The sequence below is a fragment of the Dasypus novemcinctus genome, chromosome 3, assembly GCF_030445035.2.
Source record: "Dasypus novemcinctus isolate mDasNov1 chromosome 3, mDasNov1.1.hap2, whole genome shotgun sequence".
Lineage (NCBI taxonomy): Eukaryota > Metazoa > Chordata > Mammalia > Cingulata > Dasypodidae > Dasypus > Dasypus novemcinctus.
The window spans coordinates 59,517,381-59,537,678 of record NC_080675.1 but is presented as its reverse complement, the minus strand read 5'-3'; the positions used below and the strand labels follow the sequence as shown (position 1 = coordinate 59,537,678).

Below are 20,298 nucleotides of genomic sequence, written 5' to 3'. Positions count from 1 at the left end.
TGCAGGCATCAGCACTGTACATGGGCCAGCTCCACACAGGTCAAGGAGGCCCGGGGTTTGAACCGCAGACCTCCCATGTGGCAGACGGGTGCCCTAACCACTGGGCAAAGTCTGCTTCCCTCTGTTTAACTTTCTGAGGAACTGTCAAACTTTTTGACAGTGACTGACCATATCTCCACCAATAATGTACAGGTTTTTATTTCTCCACATTCTCACCAAGACTTGTTATTTTCAGTTTCTTTTAATAATAGGCATCTTAGTGGGTGTGCAGTGGTATTTCAATGTAGTTTTTATTTATATTTCTCTACTGGCTAATGGTATAGAGCATGTATTCATATACTTACTGGTCATTTGAATATCTCCTTTGGAGAAATGTCTATTCAAATTATAGGACCATTTTTAAATTGGATTTTTTGTCTTTTTGATGTTGTGCTATAGGGACCCCTATATATTGTGGATATTAAACCCTTATCAGAAGAATGTTAAAGTATTAGCTCTTGGGAACCGGACTTGGCCCAATGGATAGGGCATCTGCCTACCACATGGGCCTCCTTGACCTGTGTGGAGCTGGCCCATGTGCAGTGCTGACGTGTGCAAGGAATGCTGTGCCATGCCGGGGTGTCCCCTGTGTAGGGGAGCCCCACGTACAAGGAGTGCACCCCATAAGGAGAGCTGCCCAACATGAAAGAAAGTGCAGCCTGCCCAGGAATGGTGCCACACACATGGAGAGCTGACATAACAAGATGATGCAACAAAAAGAAACACAGATTCCCAGTGCTGCTGATAAGGATAGAAGCAGTCACAGAAGAATGGACACAGAGAGCAGACAATTGGTGGGGGAGGGGAGAGGAATAAATAAATAAGTCTTTTAAAAAATAAAGTATTAGCTCTTAAATTTAGGTTGTTGATCCATTTTTAATTAATTTTTGTATATGGTGAAATGTAGGGGTCCACATTCTCTCTTTTGCATGTGGATTTCCAGTTCTCTGAGGACCATTTGTTGAAGAGAATATTATTTCCTCATTGTCACCATTGTCAAAAATCACATGCCCATAAATGTGTGGATTTATCTCTGGACTCTGAATGTTGTGTCATTGGTCTATATGTTTATCCTTATGCCAAAACCATCTTGTTTTAATTACTTTAGTTTTGTAGTAAGTTTTGAAATCAGCAAGTGAGAGTTTTCCACTTTTTCAAGATTGTTTTGACTATTTGGGGCCCCTTCGGTTTCATATGAAATTGAGCTTCAGCTTTTCCATTTCTGGGGGAAAAAAAAAGGCTGCTGGAACGTTGTTAGTGACTACATTAAATATGTAGGTTGCTTTAGGCAATATTGACCTCTACACAATATTATCTTACAATCCATGAACATGGGATTTCTTTCCACTTATTTAGGTCTTCTTTAATTTTTTTCCAGCAATATTTTGCAGTTTTCTGTGTACAAGTATTCCGCCTCCTTGGTTAAATTTTTTTTCTTTATTAGAGAAGTGGTGGGTTTACAGAACAATCATGCATAAAATACAGGATTCCCATATACCATCATCCCCCACAACTGATGAAAGCAGGTCTCTATAACTGTACCACTAACTACCATCCATGGTCCAACCCAGGGCTCACACACTATGTGGTTCAAGTCCAAAGACTTCCTTTTTTTTTTTCAATTTCCATTCTTTCACCATATATACAACCTAACATTTCTCTTGCTGGTCATATAGAATAAGTTAGGAAGAACTTTTTGGAAGAGTTTGAGAGGGATTTGTGTTAAACCTTCTCTAAATGTTTGATAAAATCCAACAATGAAATCACCCAGCCATGGACTTTTCTTTGTATTGAGATTTTTAATGACTGATTCAATCTTTTTACTTGTTATGGGACAGTTGAAGTTTTCTATTTCTTCTTGTTTCAGATCAGGTAATTTGTATGTTTCTAGGAATTTTTAAATTTCATCCAGGTTTTCTAATTTGTTGGCATATACTTGTTCATAGTATCCTCTTATAATCCCTTTCATTTCTCTAAGGTCAGTAGAGATGTCCCCACTTCCATTTCTGATTTTAGTTATTTGTGTCCTCTCTCTCTCTCTGTCAATCTGACTACAGTTTTGTCAATCTTATTGATTTTTTCCAAAAACCCAAATTTGTGTTTCATTGATTCTATTGCTGTTGTTTTTTTAAGATGTATTTTATTTATTTCTCCCTACCCCATTGTTGTTTTCATTTGCTGTGTCTGCCTGTTGTGTGCTGGTCTTCTTTTCAGGAGACAGCAGGAACCAAAGCCCGGACCTCCAATGTGGGAAGGAATTGCCTAACTGCCTGAGCCACCTCCGCTCCCGGCTTTCTTGTATCTCTTACTGTGTTTTTCCTCGTGTCTCTTGTTATGCCATCTAGCTGTGTCAGTTAGGCATCAGCTCACTCCGCCTGCCTGTTGCGTCAACTCGCTGTCTTGCTCTTCTTTAGGAGGCACCGGGCACCAAACCTGGGACTTCCCATGTGATATGTGGGAGTTCAATCCTTGAGCCACAACTGCTTCCCAATTTTATCCTTTTTCTATTCTCTATTTCATTCTATCTAATCTTTACTATCCTCCCTTCTATTAACTTTGGGTTTAGCTCATCTTTTTGTTCTAGTTTCTTTAGATATGAAGTTTTGTTATTGTCTGGTTATCTTTTCTCTTTTTAATGTAACCATATAGAGTATAATTACTGCTTTTGTTCATAAGTTTTGTTATATTGTGTGTATTTTTCCCATTGGTTTGAAGATATTTCCTAACTTCCCTCGTGATTTCTTCTTTGACCCTGTGCTACTTTCCTAGCTGCTAAAGCAAATACCATACAATAGGCTGGCTTAACAACAGTAATTCAGTGGCTCCTGTTTCAGAGGCTAGAAGACTTGCTTCCTCTCAGGGTCAGTACCTTTTAGATGACCAGCAATCTTTTAAGTTCCGTAGCTTTTCCATCACATGGCGATGCACATTGTGGCATCTTCTCCTTCCCCTCCCAGGTTCCATTGACTTCCACCTTCTGGCTACTTCCCGTGGATTTTTCTGTGCCCACTTTCCTTTGCATGAAGGACTTCAACCATATTGGATTAAGGCCCACCCTCATTCAATTTGGGCACTGCTTAACTAATAAGATCTTCAAATATCTTATTTACAAATGGGTTCCAACCCACAGGAACAGGGACTGGGACCTGAACCTGCCTTTTGTGGAGGACATGATTCAATTCCCAACAGACCATTCAGTTTAACAGTGTGTGATTTAATTTCTGCATATTTCTAGCTTTATTTCATTGTGGTCTGAGAAGATATTTTATATGATTTAATATTTTTAACTTATTAAGATTTTATTTATGGCCTCTCTTATGGTCGATCCTGGAAAATGTTCCAAGTATACATGAGAATTATGTGTATTCTGCTGTTGTTGTGTGGAGTGTTCTATATATATCATTATGTTTACTTGATTAATAGAGTTTTTCAAGTGTTCTATTTCCTCGTTATTCTTCTATTTATATGTTCTATCAATTTCTTATGATTTTGAGTTATTGTCTAGTGCTCCTTTTATTTCAGCCTGAAGGAACCAAACAGAGATGAAGACCAGAATAACAGAAATAAAAATTCCCTCGAAGGGTTCAATAGTTGATTATAACTGGCAGAAGAAACAATCAGTGAATCTGAAGATAAGACAATTGAAATCACCCAGTCTGAGGAGCAGAAAGAAAGAAGGATGAAGAAAAGTGAACAGAAACCCAGGAACTTGTAAAACATCATTAGACACATTGTAGGAGTCCCAGAAGTAGAAGAGAGAAAGGAATAGAGAAACTATTCAAAAAATAAAATCTGGGAAGCGGACTTGGCCCAGTGGTTAGGGCGTCCGTCTACCACATGGGAGGTCCGCGGGCACTGCGCGGTTAACTAAACAGAGGACAATGGTTAAACCACATCACAATCAAGATTTTCTTAAGGCTAAGCGTCAGCAGAGAACAATTATGTGAAGTAGTTTCAAACTGTGTCCACAATTACTTTCTTTAAATGGTTGCTCAAACAAGTGGTTATCCGTTATGGTGTTGACATAGGAAAAGGCGAAATGTTAGTAACTGAATCAAAGTAAGAGTGCAACAGGCAGCTCAGCAGTGTTGCATGGTTTGGTTCCTTGGATGGACAGACTTGCTTTTCGCTTCCAATTTTTGCCCCTTGGCCCCGCCCTTTTAGTGTATTTTCCTGAGAATGTATTATTATTGTTATTATTTTATTTAAAGAAAGGCCGTACAAGCCGTCTGTGGTGTCTGTTCCCTTTTTCTCCACATCTCACGGGACTGGTTCCTCCTCACTCCTCCATTATTTGGTGAGTCGGGTTGCCTTCCTCGCCTTTGCCCCCGCCTGCCTTGAATTCTCAGCAGACCCGGCGTGTGCCCCGGCACTGCGTCCCAGACCTCTGCCAGGGCTAAGGGCTTCCTAACCGAGGTCAGACTTCGAGGGCCAGAGGTGGGCTTCGTGCCCCCGACCTCGTGGAAGCAAGGAACGCCGCTCCTGCCGGCCGCCGGCGGCGAGCAGCTCCCGGGGGCGCCGCGGCCGCGCGCCCCTGCGCACAGCCCGAGGTCCCGGGCCGCTCTTCCTTCTCCCGCCCTCTCCCAGCCGACGTGGCCCGAGGACTCGCAGCCCTCCCGGCCCGGTACCCCGCGGGGCGTGACCCGCCCGGCCTGCCCCGCGGCTCTCGCGGGTGCTAAGCCGGGGACGGCGCTGAAGGCACTCGTGGGCCCGCCCCCGAGCAGCGCGGGGGCGGTGGCAGTTCCCTCCCCGCCGGCTCTCAGCCGCTACCGGCGCGGGGAGCCGCAGGAGCCGCGAGCGTCGCCCGGATGCGGCAGCCAAGCGGACTCCGGGGGCGCGGCCGGAGTCCCGGGGCCGAGCCTACCCTGGGCGCGCGCGGGGGGCCGGAAGGGGGCTCTGAATTTCGGTCGCTCCCCTTTTCCCTCGGAGCACTCGGCACTCAGACCCTCCTCCTCCCAGGTATAGGCCGGGAGAGGAAGGCGCGTCTCTCCTCCCGGGTCCCCGTCATGGGCAATACTTCCGAGGACTGCGAGACTCGACAGTGGCTTCCCTTGGGCGAGAGCCCGGCCATCAGCTCCGTGATGTTCTCGGCTGGGGTGCTGGGGAATCTCATCGCGCTGGCGCTGCTGGCACGCCGCTGGCGGGGGGACGCGGGGCGCAGCGCTGGCCGCGGGAGCCCCATCTCCTTGTTCCACGTGCTGGTGACCGAGCTGGTGTTCACCGACCTGCTCGGGACTTGTCTCATCAGCCCGGTGGTTCTGGCTTCGTACGCCCGGAACCAGACCCTGGTGGCTTTGGAGCCCGGGGACCGTGCGTGCACCTATTTCGCCTTCGCCATGACCTTCTTCAGCCTGGCCACGATGCTCATGCTCTTCGCCATGGCCCTGGAGCGCTACCTCTCCATCGGGTACCCTTACTTCTACCAGCGCCGCATCACGCGCCGCGGGGGCCTGGCTGTGCTGCCCGCCATCTACGCCGTCTCCCTGTTCTTTTGCTCCCTGCCGCTGCTGGACTACGGGCAGTACGTCCAGTACTGTCCAGGGACGTGGTGCTTCATCCGACACGGGGGCACCGTGTACCTGCGGCTCTATGCCACCCTGCTGCTGCTGCTCATTGTCGCCGTGCTCGCCTGCAACTTCAGTGTCATCGTAAATCTGGTCCGCATGCACCGTCGGGGCAGGAGAAGCCGCTGCGGGCCCTCCTTAGGTAGCAGCCTGGGCGGCCCCGGCACTCGCAGGAGAGGGGAAAGGGTGTCCATGGCGGAGGAGACGGACCACCTCATTCTCCTGGCCATTATGACTATCACCTTCGCCGTCTGCTCCTTTCCTTTCACAGTAAGTCACTCATTTCGGCTTCATAGTCCAGCTCTGACATCCTCCCCTTGCACCCACAACCTTTCCTCCGCCACACAAACTTTGGGCAACTTTAAAAACATGTCCTAATTTTAATCGTCTGTAGGTTCCCCCTCCCACTTCTTACCTTCACCTCACTTCCTTCCTCCCCAACTGGCACTTAAGGGCGTCGTTATGCTAGTGCGTCTCTTACTATAAACCTGGCCCTCCCCTAAGCCTGCCCTGTCCCCCTGTTCAGTGTCCCTGTCCCACTGTTGTCTAACCTGGCTTGGAACCTTTGGAGGAGGCAGGCCCTTCTGCCTTCAGGTGGGTGTCATTGTACAACATGCGTACCCTGAGCTGTAGTCTGCCTCCCTGTGCCTTCCATCTCTTCCACCTGGTTCTCCATGCTTTGCCTTTTGTTTCTTCCAAGGCAGAGTGTGGTCCTCAACCTATAGCATGCCAACTGCCATTAAGAATAATCCCGTGTGAGAAGGGTCCCTATTGTAGACGTCCGGAGAATTTGTTATTTGTCCTAAAAGTTCAATGAACACCTAGTTTACAGGTTTCCCAATTTACATTTTGTGAGAGTAAATTTGTGGCCATGAAAATTCACACCCATAATGATAGAAGAAAAGGTGGGTGTTTGAAGAAACTCCCTGATAAGCTTTCAAGGTCCCTCTAGAAGAGGCATTTGCACCCTCTTACAAAATGTTCTTTTGAAGTCACAGTCAGAAATAAATACAGCCCAAACGTGAGCACAAAGGTGCACCCAGGAATGGCTGGACCATTTCAGGGATGTGAGAGTTAGGCAGGTTGGGGATTTGCCATGAACTGAGCAGGCCAGAGGCTGCCTGGGGAACCAAAGGACAGGAGCCCAGATGCTGACCTGGGTACTGGCCTGGCTTGAGACCACCTCAGCCATTCGTTCTACAGCCTCCTAAGGTGTAACTCAGGTGGCAGAGCCTGGGATGTGTCTGAGAATGTGCTGACCTCTTATAGAGGACCAGAAACTCAGAGTTTTGGCAGCTCCACTTCCTAATCTTCAGAAGAACAAGGCTGACCCTGCAGGAAATAAGCAGTTGGCAGAGATTCCCGTCTGCCACAATCTTGGGGAAAAGGAAGAGATGGATAGTGCTTGGCTTTAGTGATTCTGAACTGCGGAAGCTGGAGAAGTCGTCACTTTCTCCTACCTCTCCACTCCTCCCTCCTTCTGGTTTAACTTTATACATGCGTCCTCAGGGGCAGGGAAAGAATACAGGGTCTAGGAAGTCTGGATATGACCCATTTCCCCACAAAAGGTTAGTTTAACTTTCTTCGCTGTGTTAACACTGTTCTCACACTTCTTCCCCATCTTTTATCAGAGCAGGAGTTGGTCTGAATCAGTAAGTTACACTTCGGTGGGAATGAGATGAAGTATGTAAAATGTGCCCTCTTACAAAATGAACTAGGACTTTGGAAAGCTGCATCTCCCATACTGCCCTGAGCAGGAAAGTTTATGCAGCAAAAATGCTATGATGTAGAAACCAACATGGTTTTATTTTGTTTTGCTTTATCTGTAGAGCCTTTTAATTATGGGTAAAATTGGCTTTTGGGGAATGGGACTGTAACTAGGATGCAAAATATGTATCTGTGAGAGAAAACATTTTCAAATTCCACTAAACAACTTAGAATTCAATTTGAGGCATTCCTGAATTGAGAAGTGCCTGTCTTGAATTGGGGGAAATTAGGGTGTCAGTTCTTGGAATTTTATCTGGTATTTGTAAGTTTATACACAAAAATATCTCCCACCCCCAGCTGCTTAAGTAACTTCAGAATGGGCTCAGGGTCATCACATACTTGTGAAAAAGGCCCTTATTCCCTTTCTTAAACCCTTTAGAGGAGGAGAGGATAAAGGTCTCCCCTTTGACCATGTTCGACACACGGCGTAAGTGTATATAAAAATCAAGGCAATGATTTCCAACAGATTCCTCTGTTTTCATGTAAATTTGTTGTTTATCACAGGAACTCTGTCATTGCCATATGTTGGTTTTCAAGTCTGCTTAGATTTTTTTCCCCTCATTAAATATTAGGCTAGTGACAGCTTCAGAGGCACCAAATGGAAGGGGCTTAGAGCTAGAAGTCTGATTAGAAGGGGTGATAGAGTAGGGGATTTGTTTGGAAGCTGTATTCTTTTATAGATTGCCTGTTTATGGTTTAGGGAGCTTAGTGAAGGTTATGTAGGGGCTTTATTTAGCTCCCAAGGCACCTCTTGGCATTGATACTTTTTAGCAAAAATCATCTAGATTTGCTTCTGCATATATGCATGGCAAAAATTCTCAGGCAAGGAACAGGAGAAAATCCTAGAGACAGGATTAAAATGCCCGGCCAAGCCGACTTCTTGCCTCGGGGCTAACAAGACACCATATTCAGATAAACTATAGATAATCCACTAGGCACAAAACAGATACTTGAACCATACCTTAAATGGGTCCTCTCTAAATAAGGAAATGTACGTTGACCTTTGACTAATTTTATTTTGTGAATAGATTAGCAGTTTCTAAGATCAGGCTGTAATTATTAATATTTTGCATTTGCATAACACTAAAACCTTAAAAAGTGCTATACTATCTCTATTTAAGTTATTTCTTGGAGGGCTTATCTGAGAATTCAAAATTCACAGCAACTGTTTGATTCATACATTCTGCTATTTCAAAAAGCTTGGCATAGTCCCCCAAAGGTACTTTTTCCCCTAAGTCCTTTTATTCTACTTGCCCACACGAGATTTGTGGTCAGAAATGACCTACACCAATCTCCTACTTCCATTTGCCCTGACTGGGAGCCACTGTGAGATGAGGCAAAAGCTGCCTTCAGAAATTCTCCTGTTCCTCTAACAGAGCACAATCCAATAGAAATACAATGTGAGCCACATATGGAAATTTTGAATTTTCAAGTAGCCACATAACAAAAAAGTAAAAAGAAACAGGTGAAATTAATCTTAATCATAGAGTTTATTTAACCTAATATATTCAGAATATTATCAATTCAGAATGTAATCCACGTAAAATAATTACTAATGAGATATTCCAATGGCTTTTCCTCCTTCTATCCTAGAAAATACTGTCAAGCCACCCTAGCTCTGCCTTATTCCTTCCTCAGAATATCAGTGCTGCTTTCTATGGCAAAATCAGCCAAACCACTGGCCAAGTAAGGAGGAAAGTTCACAACCTACCCAGTGGGATACCTCTTTATTCCACATCTCTCCAGGAGTGGAGGGAGGAGGGGAGCAGGGAACTTAGGAAACATCATTAATTTTTGCAGGTCAGAACTACTCATGTCAGCCATTGTCCCAAAGTGTGGGCAGAGTAGAATTACTATTTCTATTAGTACTTCCATGAAAAATGCCAGTCTAGCACTTCCAAAGTTTAGGGACATGGAACTATCAAAATGTAAATTGCTCAGCACCCTGGAACACAGTTCAGCCTCATATATCATCATTATTACCAACATCAGAATGGCTAACAGTGTGTGTTATATACATTTACTCATTATCTTCACAATAACCCTGTCAAATAGATAGTATTGTTATTCCCATTTTACAAATAACTTGCCCTGGGTCCCAAAGCTAGGAAGTGGTTGCATTGGGATTTAAAACCAGGCAGTTTGAACACAGAACTCATGCTCTTAGCCATATCACAATGAAAGAGAAGTACTTATTCCTGGGGTGACATAATAGAAAGATTATTCTAAGATTTTGCAAGATTATTGTGAAGATGTAATGAATATCTGGACTTGGTTGCCTCTTCATTCCATTTTGTTAGCTTAAAAGTAAAACAGCATGTTGAATCAAGAGGAACGAGCTGGGGCCAAGTGTGTAATTTCCTTTAACTTCTTCACAGACTCATAAAAGACTGAGACTGAGACCTTAGGTAGAGCAACTAATGTAAATGCTGGTCAAAATTAAGAATAATCAGATTATTCCTCACATAAAATCTCCCATTGGTAAACATAAAACATTTCTTAAGTAATAAAAAAGCATGTAGTGTTTAGTAAATGACATTATTTTAGCTGTCAGATATGAAATCATTCATGGGACCAACAACATATCCCAAACAGTTTATGCACTTAAAAAATATTGCATAAATTAATAAATGCTTCCATATGTTAATCAGCTATAACAGAGATAAATACAAACTTTCTTCCTGAAATGGAACAGAGTAACGGAAATATATCAGACCTCCATTCTCCCTCGGATATTGTTTGTCTTAATTTCCAGCCCACAACAAGCCTCTTTCTCACCACTTTTCTAATAATTGTGGATAGCTTCTGGTCATTCTAAACTGTTTTCCACATGCCATTAGGATAAAGTGCTTATGCATTTTATTCAGTTCTAAAATTTCAACAGTGAACCATTGATTGCCTCATTATAAAAATGTCTTCATCTTTAGAAATTCCTTAGGGCTATAATTTCTAGGTAAATCTGATTAGTGGGAATCTGATCTTTGCAATCCAGAACAAACTAAAGTAAATAGTACTGGAGTTTCCTGTTGATTCCTGGTTCTCTTTAGATAAAATGTAACATGAATGGGGGTTGAAAAACTAATAAGAAAATGGCTGATTGAAAGATCACAATTCTAATAGGGGTGAAAGAGAAATCCAGAAATCTCTGTGCATAACCACAGTGATCTTTACCTGGTAATATGAGAAGTTAAAATCCTTGAACAACTGGAAGGCCCTGATGTTACATGCACCAATAATGATGTGTTTGGGGACTGTTGAAACAGTTTGAATACACATTACCTTTTAAGAGAATGTTCCCCCATATGAGTTTTTTACTTAATACCTTTCCCTTTGCCATTTGACATATGACATGGAGGTTGTGAATAAGGACATAATTACATTGGTTTTAACAATGAAAACAACAAGAAACAGTCCTTTTGCCAAAAGGTCTTCTGCCAATTTACTCAAATTGACCATGACTGTTGTTTCAGATGATTAAGGCCAGGACCTTGGCTTAAAGAAAAACATCTTTTGGGAATGGTATATTTCTTTTTCAGCGTGTCAAGAGCCCAACAGTATTAAGTTTAAGAAAGAAAAAAGTATATATATAAATGGTGAGGGATTGATCTCCAGAGATAGATTGTTTCAAGAAGGTAACCAACAGGTGCCTTTCCAGCTAGGGGCATAAAATCCAATTAATCTGCAACTTGGTCTGCTAGGTTTCCATGACTTATCCTGTCCTCTAATTTGAAGGTGGGTTTTTTGTTTTTTGTTTTTTTTAGATTTATTTTTTATTTATTTCTCTCCCCTTCCCCTCCATTGTCTGCTCTCTCTGTCCATTTGCGTTGTGTTCTTTTGTGTCCACTTGTATTATCAGGCAGCACTGGGAAACTGTGTCTCTTTTTTTGTTACGTCATCTTGCTGCATCAGCTCTCCATGTGTGTGGTGCCACTCCTGGGTGGGCTGCACTTTTTTTTTTTCATGTGGGGTCGCTCTCCTTGTGGGGTGCACTCCTTGAGTGTAGGGCTTCCCTACTCAGTGGCAACCCTGCGTGGCACAGCACTCTTTGCACACAGCAGCACTTTGCGTGGGCCAGCTCACTACATGAGTCAGGAGGCCCTGGGTATGGAACCCTGGGCCCTCCATATGGTAGGTGGACTCTGTTGCTTGAGCCATGTTCGCTTCCCTAATTTGAAGTTTCTGACCACTACTTCCTGTCCTTATTTTGAGATCATGTCCATTGTACTTTCACTTATATTACCAAGGTGTACCACACTCCATTTTTCTCGGGATATTTTGTTGCCTAAAATTGCCCCTCTCTAACAAAGAACTAAATTTAAGAATCCTTACGTTGGGACATATGTGTGATGGGAAGGACCAGGGTATGGAAAAGTGAATTGGAAAAAACCTGAAACTTCCTCTAGGCCAGGGTTCTTAACCTGTACCCCACAGACTGCATGAATCTTTCTGAAATCATTTGCAAAATCCTGTGTTTATATGAATATTGGGTTGGGGGGTTCTTGGTGTCCATTTTCTAAAAGGGTTAAGAGCCACCACTGGAATATATCTGCCCAGAGGCTAAATCCTAGAATTAGCTCTGGGTTTTTTTTCCTAGCTCTGGTTCCTGGAATCCGCTAAAGCATAAGGCAGAGGACTATGTTTAGTCCTGGAGCCCAGTCTTTCTTTCTGATGGCAAATAGACCACTGTTATCCTCTACCAAAAAACAACTGTGATTTTGGAGAAGGGATCTCCTTAAAACATCCTATACCTCGAAAATAGTCTCCCCCACTTTCCAATTTTTTTTTTAAAGAATGAGTGATAGAAGGCCTATAACCAGGGCACCCCAATGTCTTTCACAAGGCAGATAATCATAGAACAATGTATTCCTGTAACTTAGTTGTGGAATAGTATGGAAGAAAACGAAGGCATCAGAAAAAGCCAAGTAGCTACTTAGATATAGTCATGATTTAAAAATCTATGAATAGTAACAGTGATATCTATAAATCTTTGTTGATACCTTTGAAAGGAAGTCTCCTGCAAGGTCAGAATTGTCAGTCAATTGTGAATTTCCTGTGAAACTTTACAGACAGCATGGTTTTTAATACTGATGGCTACAGAGTTTGTAGTGGTTAAAAGTAAAGCTTTGGGGTCTCACTACTTGAGTTTGACTTCAAAAGGCTTCCCCACTTACCGAGTGTGTGATCTTGGGCAAGTTAACTAAGCTTTTTAAGACTTGGTCTCCTCCTCTCTAAAATGGTAATAATAATACTTTGTGAGTTTGTTTAAGAATTAAACAGAATAATACAAATTCAAATTTACAAACAATTAATACAAATTGCTTAGCACTATGACTGGCCCAAAATATGTGTTCAATAAATGTTAGTTGCTATCTCCATAGGATTCAGTTTACAAAGGAAAAACAGATTATCTGTAAGTGATCAACTGCTGAATTCTAGAAGCCCAAAGTCATTTGTTTGATTGGCCAGGCCTAATGGAGTCTTTTGTTTTTAAGTGTGATAGATGGAAAATTTTATTTCAGGTTTTAAGTACGGCTCTAAATCAGGGGATCTTAACCTTTTTGTTCCATGGACCCCTTTGCCAGTCAGGTGAAAACCACGGACCTCTTACTAAGTCCACATTATACTGTTATTATTTAATAAATATATCACACCTACACCAACACATCCCCACAAGAATAATGTGTTGTTGTTTTTTTTTAAATTTCAATTCAAATGCATGGACCCCTTTTTAAGAAACCCTGCTCTAGATAAAGCAGTGATTCTCAACCTTGGCTGCATATTAGAATCACCTAGGGGGATTTTAAAAATCCCAATGCCCAGGTCACAGCCCAGACTAATTTTATCAGGGTCTCTAAGGGTACCAAGGCATTAAAAGGTTCTAAATCTCCTCAGCTGATTTCAATGAGCAACCAAAAGAAAATTTTCATTAGCTCTAAACTTCTGAACCCGCTATGTAGTTCCACTGACAGTAGGAAGGTAGGTTGAACAAACAATACCATGTCATCGCCACTGTGACGTTTTCCATGAGAGGCTGCAAGGTTTCTATAGAAGACAGTGTTGAAATAAATACTCAATCTCACTTGTACTGCTTTGTAGGTATCACAGCAAGCTCTATGCTTTTAACAAAACCCTGTAGAGAGAGCCTGTCCTAAAGAATTTAAACTTACCTTGACTTGCTTAAATTAGCATTTGGTTGTTTTTCTAATAATGAATATTTCAGTAGAGAATGCAAAAAGATGCATAAATTATACCAACCCTGACACTGAATTTTGGAATATCACTAAAACATTATTGCTTGATCGTGTCAGTCTTTGATTAAAAATGCAGTATGCACAAGATCAAAAACGGTGAACCCTGGGCAAAAGACAAGAACCAAAGGGAAAAAGAGGGAGGCAGTAGAAGAAAACCTACACCAAGGACTTGAAAGTTGACTAAAGTGGGAAAGAAGGAATTGTTTTTCATAAAATATTGGCCACCTCCCAAAATGCAAATTTTAAGCAATTCTAAAAATCACCCAGCATAGTGGATGAAAAGGAAAGGAAGCAAAGAGTACAGAATTGCTTCATCTTCTAAAACCATTTCTCACTTCTCATTACTCGGTCATGCTCTAAAGGGACTAGGAACTGTGGTGTGAACTACTCCCCACTAGAAACCTGACTCATCTTGATGTGTGAAGCTATGATTTAGAGATGCTGAGAGCTCTCTACACTGACTATCTTGACTGGCCAATTCAGTGTTATTTGACCCAACTAGATCAGGAACTCAGCTACATAATTTTTCTGCAACAGACTGCTCATTTATGCATGTGCATGCGTGTATGTGTATAGCTGTTAATATAGTATAATAAGACTTATGTAGAAATCATTCTGAATTTTTAACCTCTGAAAATACTCCTTCAATACACCATGAGCACTGTATATGTCTCATCCAAAATAGTTTAGCTGACAAGAAAACTATTGCCCCATTGCATATTCCACCTAACTGTCCTCTTTCCTCCTCTCTCTATAATCTGGGAACCACACCATCAATTCCTCTTTTTCCTTATTCATCTGCCAAGTCTTTTTCTCCATTCTCTATGCCAAGATTCTTTGGCATAAACACTTATGGCTGCCAAACCTTCCTGCCGTAACATAAGCAACCCAAAGATGACTCCTCTTCTCCCTCCCTACAATTTGCTTTGTAGATCTAGATGCCGGATGCCTGCAGAGTAAGTACCAGAGGAAAAGGAAATAAACCATTCCTTTTCTGGTGAAGGAATGGCAGAAAAAGGAAATAGCTCCCTAATTCACAGGCTATCATTGGAAAAAGTGTCCTTGGAGCATTATGAAGGTTTTGAATGACTGGGTATGATGTACATTTGATGTCCTCTTTTCTGTAAGTTATACTGAAGTGTTTGCTATTTGTCAAGCATGGACTGGTCCATTCTTTTCGATCTGACCAAGAAGTTGTGTTGTCCCATAATTATCTAAGGAATCAGATCCAAGCTGGTATTGACTGAAGTGTAAGCTTGCCGGTGTTTGGCACACTGCTCTGAAGACCTTTGCTCTAATATAGCTGGCCTGCTCTAGCATCAGGAGAGTTGGAATTTGTTTCTTCACTTGGCCATTAATTAGCCCTGGGAACCCGGGACAAGTCACCTTACTTCTCTGCACCATGGTGTCCTCATTGACAAAATGGAGACAGTAACAGCTAAAATCACATATCACTTATTATGCTGAGCACTGTTCTAAATACCTTAGATGTATTACTTTGCACAATCCTCCCCAAAACCCAATGAACTAGGTATTATTATTATACCCATTTTAAAGATGAAGAAACTGAGGCCCAGAGAGGTTAGGTTTCTTGCCTGTGGTCCCAAAGCTATGTATGGAGCCAGGTTTCAGACCCACTGTTACTTCTGCTATCTTACTGAATTAAATCAGTTATAATTAAATCAGATTAAGTAAATGAATGTGTTGTTATTAACCTTCCTCAAGTTCATTTCCTCATTTGTCAGAGGGGGAGATAATACCTATGCTTCAATTTAGGAATAAAATGGGTTTACTACTTAGCGTAATTCATGACACATAGATTAGGTTATTGATAAATGCTTGCTATGACTATTATCATTATTATTGTGTATATTATTAAAAGAATTCTATTCTAGATGCTAAGAAAGGTTTATTTATCTCCTTATTTATCTCCTTAAGGTTTATTCTTAACGAGAAGACCTGGACATTGTGCATGATGCTAATGTTAATTATAATCCACAGAAAACAGGCTTTTGTTGAGAGGGAAAGTACATTCATTGTGTTAGGATTTACATATGGAAGAAGGTTAAATTTCATCTCCCCTCCCCCACATTATCACTAATATTCATGAAAAATGACTTAAAACAGAATAAAATGATCTAAGCCTCTCCACTGCTATAGTATAAAAACTAATATTGTCTTCCCCCTTTGCTTCCTACAGATCTTTGCCTATATGGATGAAACCTCTTCCCGAAAGGAAAAGTGGGATCTCCGAGCTCTTAGATTTTTATCAATTAATTCAATTATCGATCCATGGGTTTTTGCCATTCTCAGGCCCTCTGTTCTGAGACTAATACGTTCAGTCCTCTGTTGTCGGATTTCATTAAAAACCCAAGATGCTGCACAAACTTCCTGTTCTACACAGTCAAATGTCAGTAAACAGATTGACCCTTGTGAACAGTAGTTAAGGGCTTAGTTAGCAAGCATCTGAAGACCATTTTGAAATGGTTCCTTGGAGAAATGAAATGTTAGCATATAAACAAAATGAAGCCACCCTAATAAAATTGAGTAAATAAACATTTAAGCAATGGCTCGGGTTATAGACATGCTGACAAGGCACTTCATGAAAGGTGTCAGAAAGGATCTATAAAATCTACTCCCAGTGAGCATGTTTCGTGGCTCTTAGAGGAACACCAAGTGACTTTAAGCTCTAGTTGCGTTTTGATTTATGCTTTCCTGTTGAATGAGAAAGCATGTGGTTTTGTAATTTGTTTTAAATCCTAAACAGTTATTGTCTTTTCTATTTTAATCTTCTTTGCTACCACATTATAAACACATAGTGTACAGTCAGATCAGATAAAACTTTATATGTATTCTCTAGGCAGTCAATATGTGGAAGCAACCAAGCCTATGGGTCCTGTGATTACTTAATGAACCCTTTGTTTGACAATGAAGTTGAAAAGCACAGGCACTTTTTACTGTGTATGTGGAAAACGCTCACGTCACTACAGTATTACTCTTAGAAGAGTGGCTATTGTTGTTGGTTGACATTTCAGTTGATTAACACCTTGTCAGCTTTGTTCTCTAGTCCTCCAGGAGCTATACGTGAAATTGTCAGATTATTTATTTCACAACGTCCATTTGTGCTAACAGGAATCAAGAAGACTTTAGGAATTTTCTTCTCAACAAGAAATAACAGAAAGTTATTAATACTCATCATTATATTTCCAAGGCAGGATATATGTGGCTGTATCTGGAGCCAAATACTGGGTTAAAACTGAAAAATCTGGCCTATTATTCAGCTATACTGGAATTCCTTTAATTCTAATGTTAGGACCGTGGCTAACATAAACTTTACAAGATGCCTTGTTGCAGCAAAGTTCATCTGTCTATATTTTTTTTAGGGAACATGGTTTGACTCATATAATATAGGAAATTATGTAACAGTGAGTCATATCTTAATATATTTCTAAATCTAAGTGTTTGGTATGGTGGAAACTCAACATCAAAATATTTCAGTACATTTGCACTGTTTAATCATATCTTAGTTACTGTGTAAACTCATTCAAAATGTCACAAAAATAAACTATAAAACAAAAGTTCCAAAGTGGAATAGCTTTCGGTAAACTCCCCCAACAAACATTTGGCAATTAGGGTAGATATAGTCTCTTTTAAGTGAGATGAAAGTGGAAAATATTTAGTTTGGCAGGTATTTTTAAATGTGGTTGCATTGCAATTAGAGTTTAAAATAGTCAATATAGTGTTTGGTATTTGAGGATGTTTTTTCCTTCAGTTTTTACCCTTCCAGTATGATTAAAATAGTGAAACAATCTTTTTTCACCCTCGACTGTGTACTACTATAAAAAACAAACACAAAACAGAAATGGATGTTTCCTAGTTCTCATTGATTGTTTACCCTAAATGATTTCCTGTAAGAAGTTATCTCAATGCTGTAATTTCTTCTATTACTAGTCACAATAGTTTTATTGTAGAATATCAGTAAATCCACCCTAATCCATATTTGATTCCTCCATCTTGTGGACCTGGGATGGTGATGACCACTCCACCTCTAGATCAAGAGGGGCCTTAGATTCCACATGGATGATGGATGCAATTCCTCTGCTTGCAGTTGTAGGCACTCTTGATTCCCTGGTGTGGTGTTTGACCATCTTCACCTCCCTGTTAACTGACCTGGGTAAGCCCAGTAGGAGTTGCAACTCTGCTGAGGTTCAGGGCCCAGCTGGCACATGGGCAGTCCAGAGAGTCAAGTCCCCTGAGTGTGCACCATCCCTAGCGCCCACCACAGGTTCAGTAAAAGTGATAGAAGAGGCATTTGTAGGAAGGTCACATCTGAGTCTGGCTCATTTAGATTACACACCAGTGCAGGCATCAATGCACTTTGAAATAAACTATGTCAAATATGCTCATATATTTAAAAGAATAAATAAATGGTTTGTTTCTCTGCAAATTTAAACAAACCAGGCAAAATTCAAATTAATTGAAAGCTGGCATGTAAATATATCTTCTCTTTTCAAGTTTTCTACAGTTGAGAAATTGTTCTAAATGGAGCTAATTAGACTCATTGATAATTCCTAAACATGAAATTCTGAGGTTACTTTGAATCTGGAAAATTGATGCCTTTTATCAGATTACATTGTTTCTCCAAATAAAAACATTAACTATTTCTACCCATTGCCCAAAGAAATTCTGGAATAATGCCTGAGATCTTTGAAAAAAAAATAAAAAGCAACGTTGGCCATAATATCACTGACAAGGACGGAGAACAGAGGATTCATGCTGAGAGCCAGAAACATAAGACTTTAAGCCATTTATTTGAGAACTGATCAATTTATAGAATTTTGTTTCCTTATTTACACCTGTTTCTTATACTGTGTTGAATGACTACTGTTATTCTGTTGCACTAATACAGAGTAGGAATTTCAAGTAAAAATCCTATGTAATAGTCAATCACCTACTATTAATGGCAATGTAAAGTTACTTTAAAAAATTACTTAGAAGATAATTATTTCCTTTCTAAAAACCCCATCCACATCAGACATACTGGTTTAAGTTATTAACTCATTTTCAAGTTAAATAAAAGAAATAGAACTTAGCCTCATATATTAGAGAACTGAATTGTGATGAAAGAAGACCTAGATTTTATTCTTTGCAACACCGCTTTCCCTCCCCTACTCCAACCAATGCAATATAAAGAGGGGAAAAAAACTAGAGTGGATATTTACCTCAGAATGCCAGCCTAATGTTAGATGTCCAGAAAAGGATGGCCCAAGCAGTCTCTTCTGAGCTAGGTTGTTGCTGGATGGTTCATACAGCCCAAGGGATCTCTCCCTAGAGAAGACCGGGCAATAGTAGTGTGAAGATTGTGTTCTTGAATCCCCAAAGCTCTGATAGCGACCTGCATTTAGTAAGAACATATAGAGAGCCTCCAGCAGACCTGTATCTTGAAGCAGTTTGAACAGATGACAACCTAGAGGCAGACCAAAGCTCTGGAACCAGGGCCAACCCCAAACCAGGATTCTGGCAGAGACCACAAGCCCTGAGCTGGAAGGGCAGGTACCATCTATATCATTACATTCTCAGTATAATTTGGTTAAATTTTGATGTCCTTGTCTCCTCAGTGTCTGTGAACTTTGAAAGTGGGATTATCCTAATGCTAAAGTCAAGTCAGCTCGGATTTGAATCAAGAAAAAATATTCAGGTTTAGAATTTGATAACTTTGAAAGGCAGGGTAAGTCAATTAGCTCTCCCAGGGGCAGAAGTTTGTTCATTTCACGTTGCTTATACGAGATCTAATGGTTTTCTGAACTTGGGAAGAGCCCTTCCTAGAGCCACTCACAGAGAGAGAGGCAATCTTCTCTGTAAACCTGTGGATTTACAAGGCCTACTCAGGTACAGGCAGTGTTGCAACTTGAGTATTAGATGATTATCTTCTGCTTTCGTCAAACACTTAACCCATGAACTTCCTCTCTGAGAGTTCATTTACAACATACCTCCAGTCTCCTAACAGCATTATCACTGATTTTTTTTTTAAACCCAGGACCTCATACATGGGAAGCAGGCATTCAACCACTGAGCTACAGCCACTCCCCAATGAGAGTTGGTTTTCTCATTTGTTTGTTTTTGTTTCAAGTACAGGGGAATGAACCTGGGACCTCGTACATGGGAAGTAGGCACTCAACCACTTGAGCTACATCCGTTCCCCTATGATGAATTTTATTTTTACTCAGAAAACATTTTGAGCACTTAAAATACACTCTGTATTAATAGGTATGTTTTTAATAATTCACCAAAACTATAGTCTAATTTACACATGGAACCAAAACCATGTATTGGGCATTACTTTTAATTTCAGGTAGTTGTTTTCTTTTTTCTTTTTGGTATCTTTTGTGTTTCAAATGTAAGTAAATTTTCTTGAATTATATTTTTGTATTTCCTATAAAATGCATGTACTATTAAATATCAATTTTAGTGGTTTAATTCTGTGATCCATGTATTTTTTTAATATCTGCCAAGAGTCAGATCTAACCATCCTCTAAAAAATAAAATCAGTGAGGATTCCAGCAGAAAAAGATGGCACACTCAAAAAGGGAACTGAGGAAATTTAATGAAAGGACTATTTTCAGAGGGGTGGGCAGGATTAGAGGAATCCAAATGAGATGGTGAAGAGTCCTAGGGAA

The 20,298-nt window shown here is 40.9% G+C and overlaps 1 protein-coding gene across 1 annotated transcript; it reads left to right on the top strand.

Moving 5' to 3' along the window:
* The first annotated feature begins 4,788 nt into the window (after positions 1 to 4,788).
* On the top strand, positions 4,789 to 20,098 carry PTGER2 (prostaglandin E receptor 2). Its single transcript, XM_004454079.3, has 2 exons — positions 4,789 to 5,873; positions 15,822 to 20,098. Exons 1-2 carry the CDS (start codon positions 4,848 to 4,850, stop codon positions 16,062 to 16,064), a joined length of 1,269 nt encoding a protein of 422 aa, XP_004454136.1. The 5' UTR covers positions 4,789 to 4,847; the 3' UTR covers positions 16,065 to 20,098.
* Positions 20,099 to 20,298: the final 200 nt, after the last annotated feature.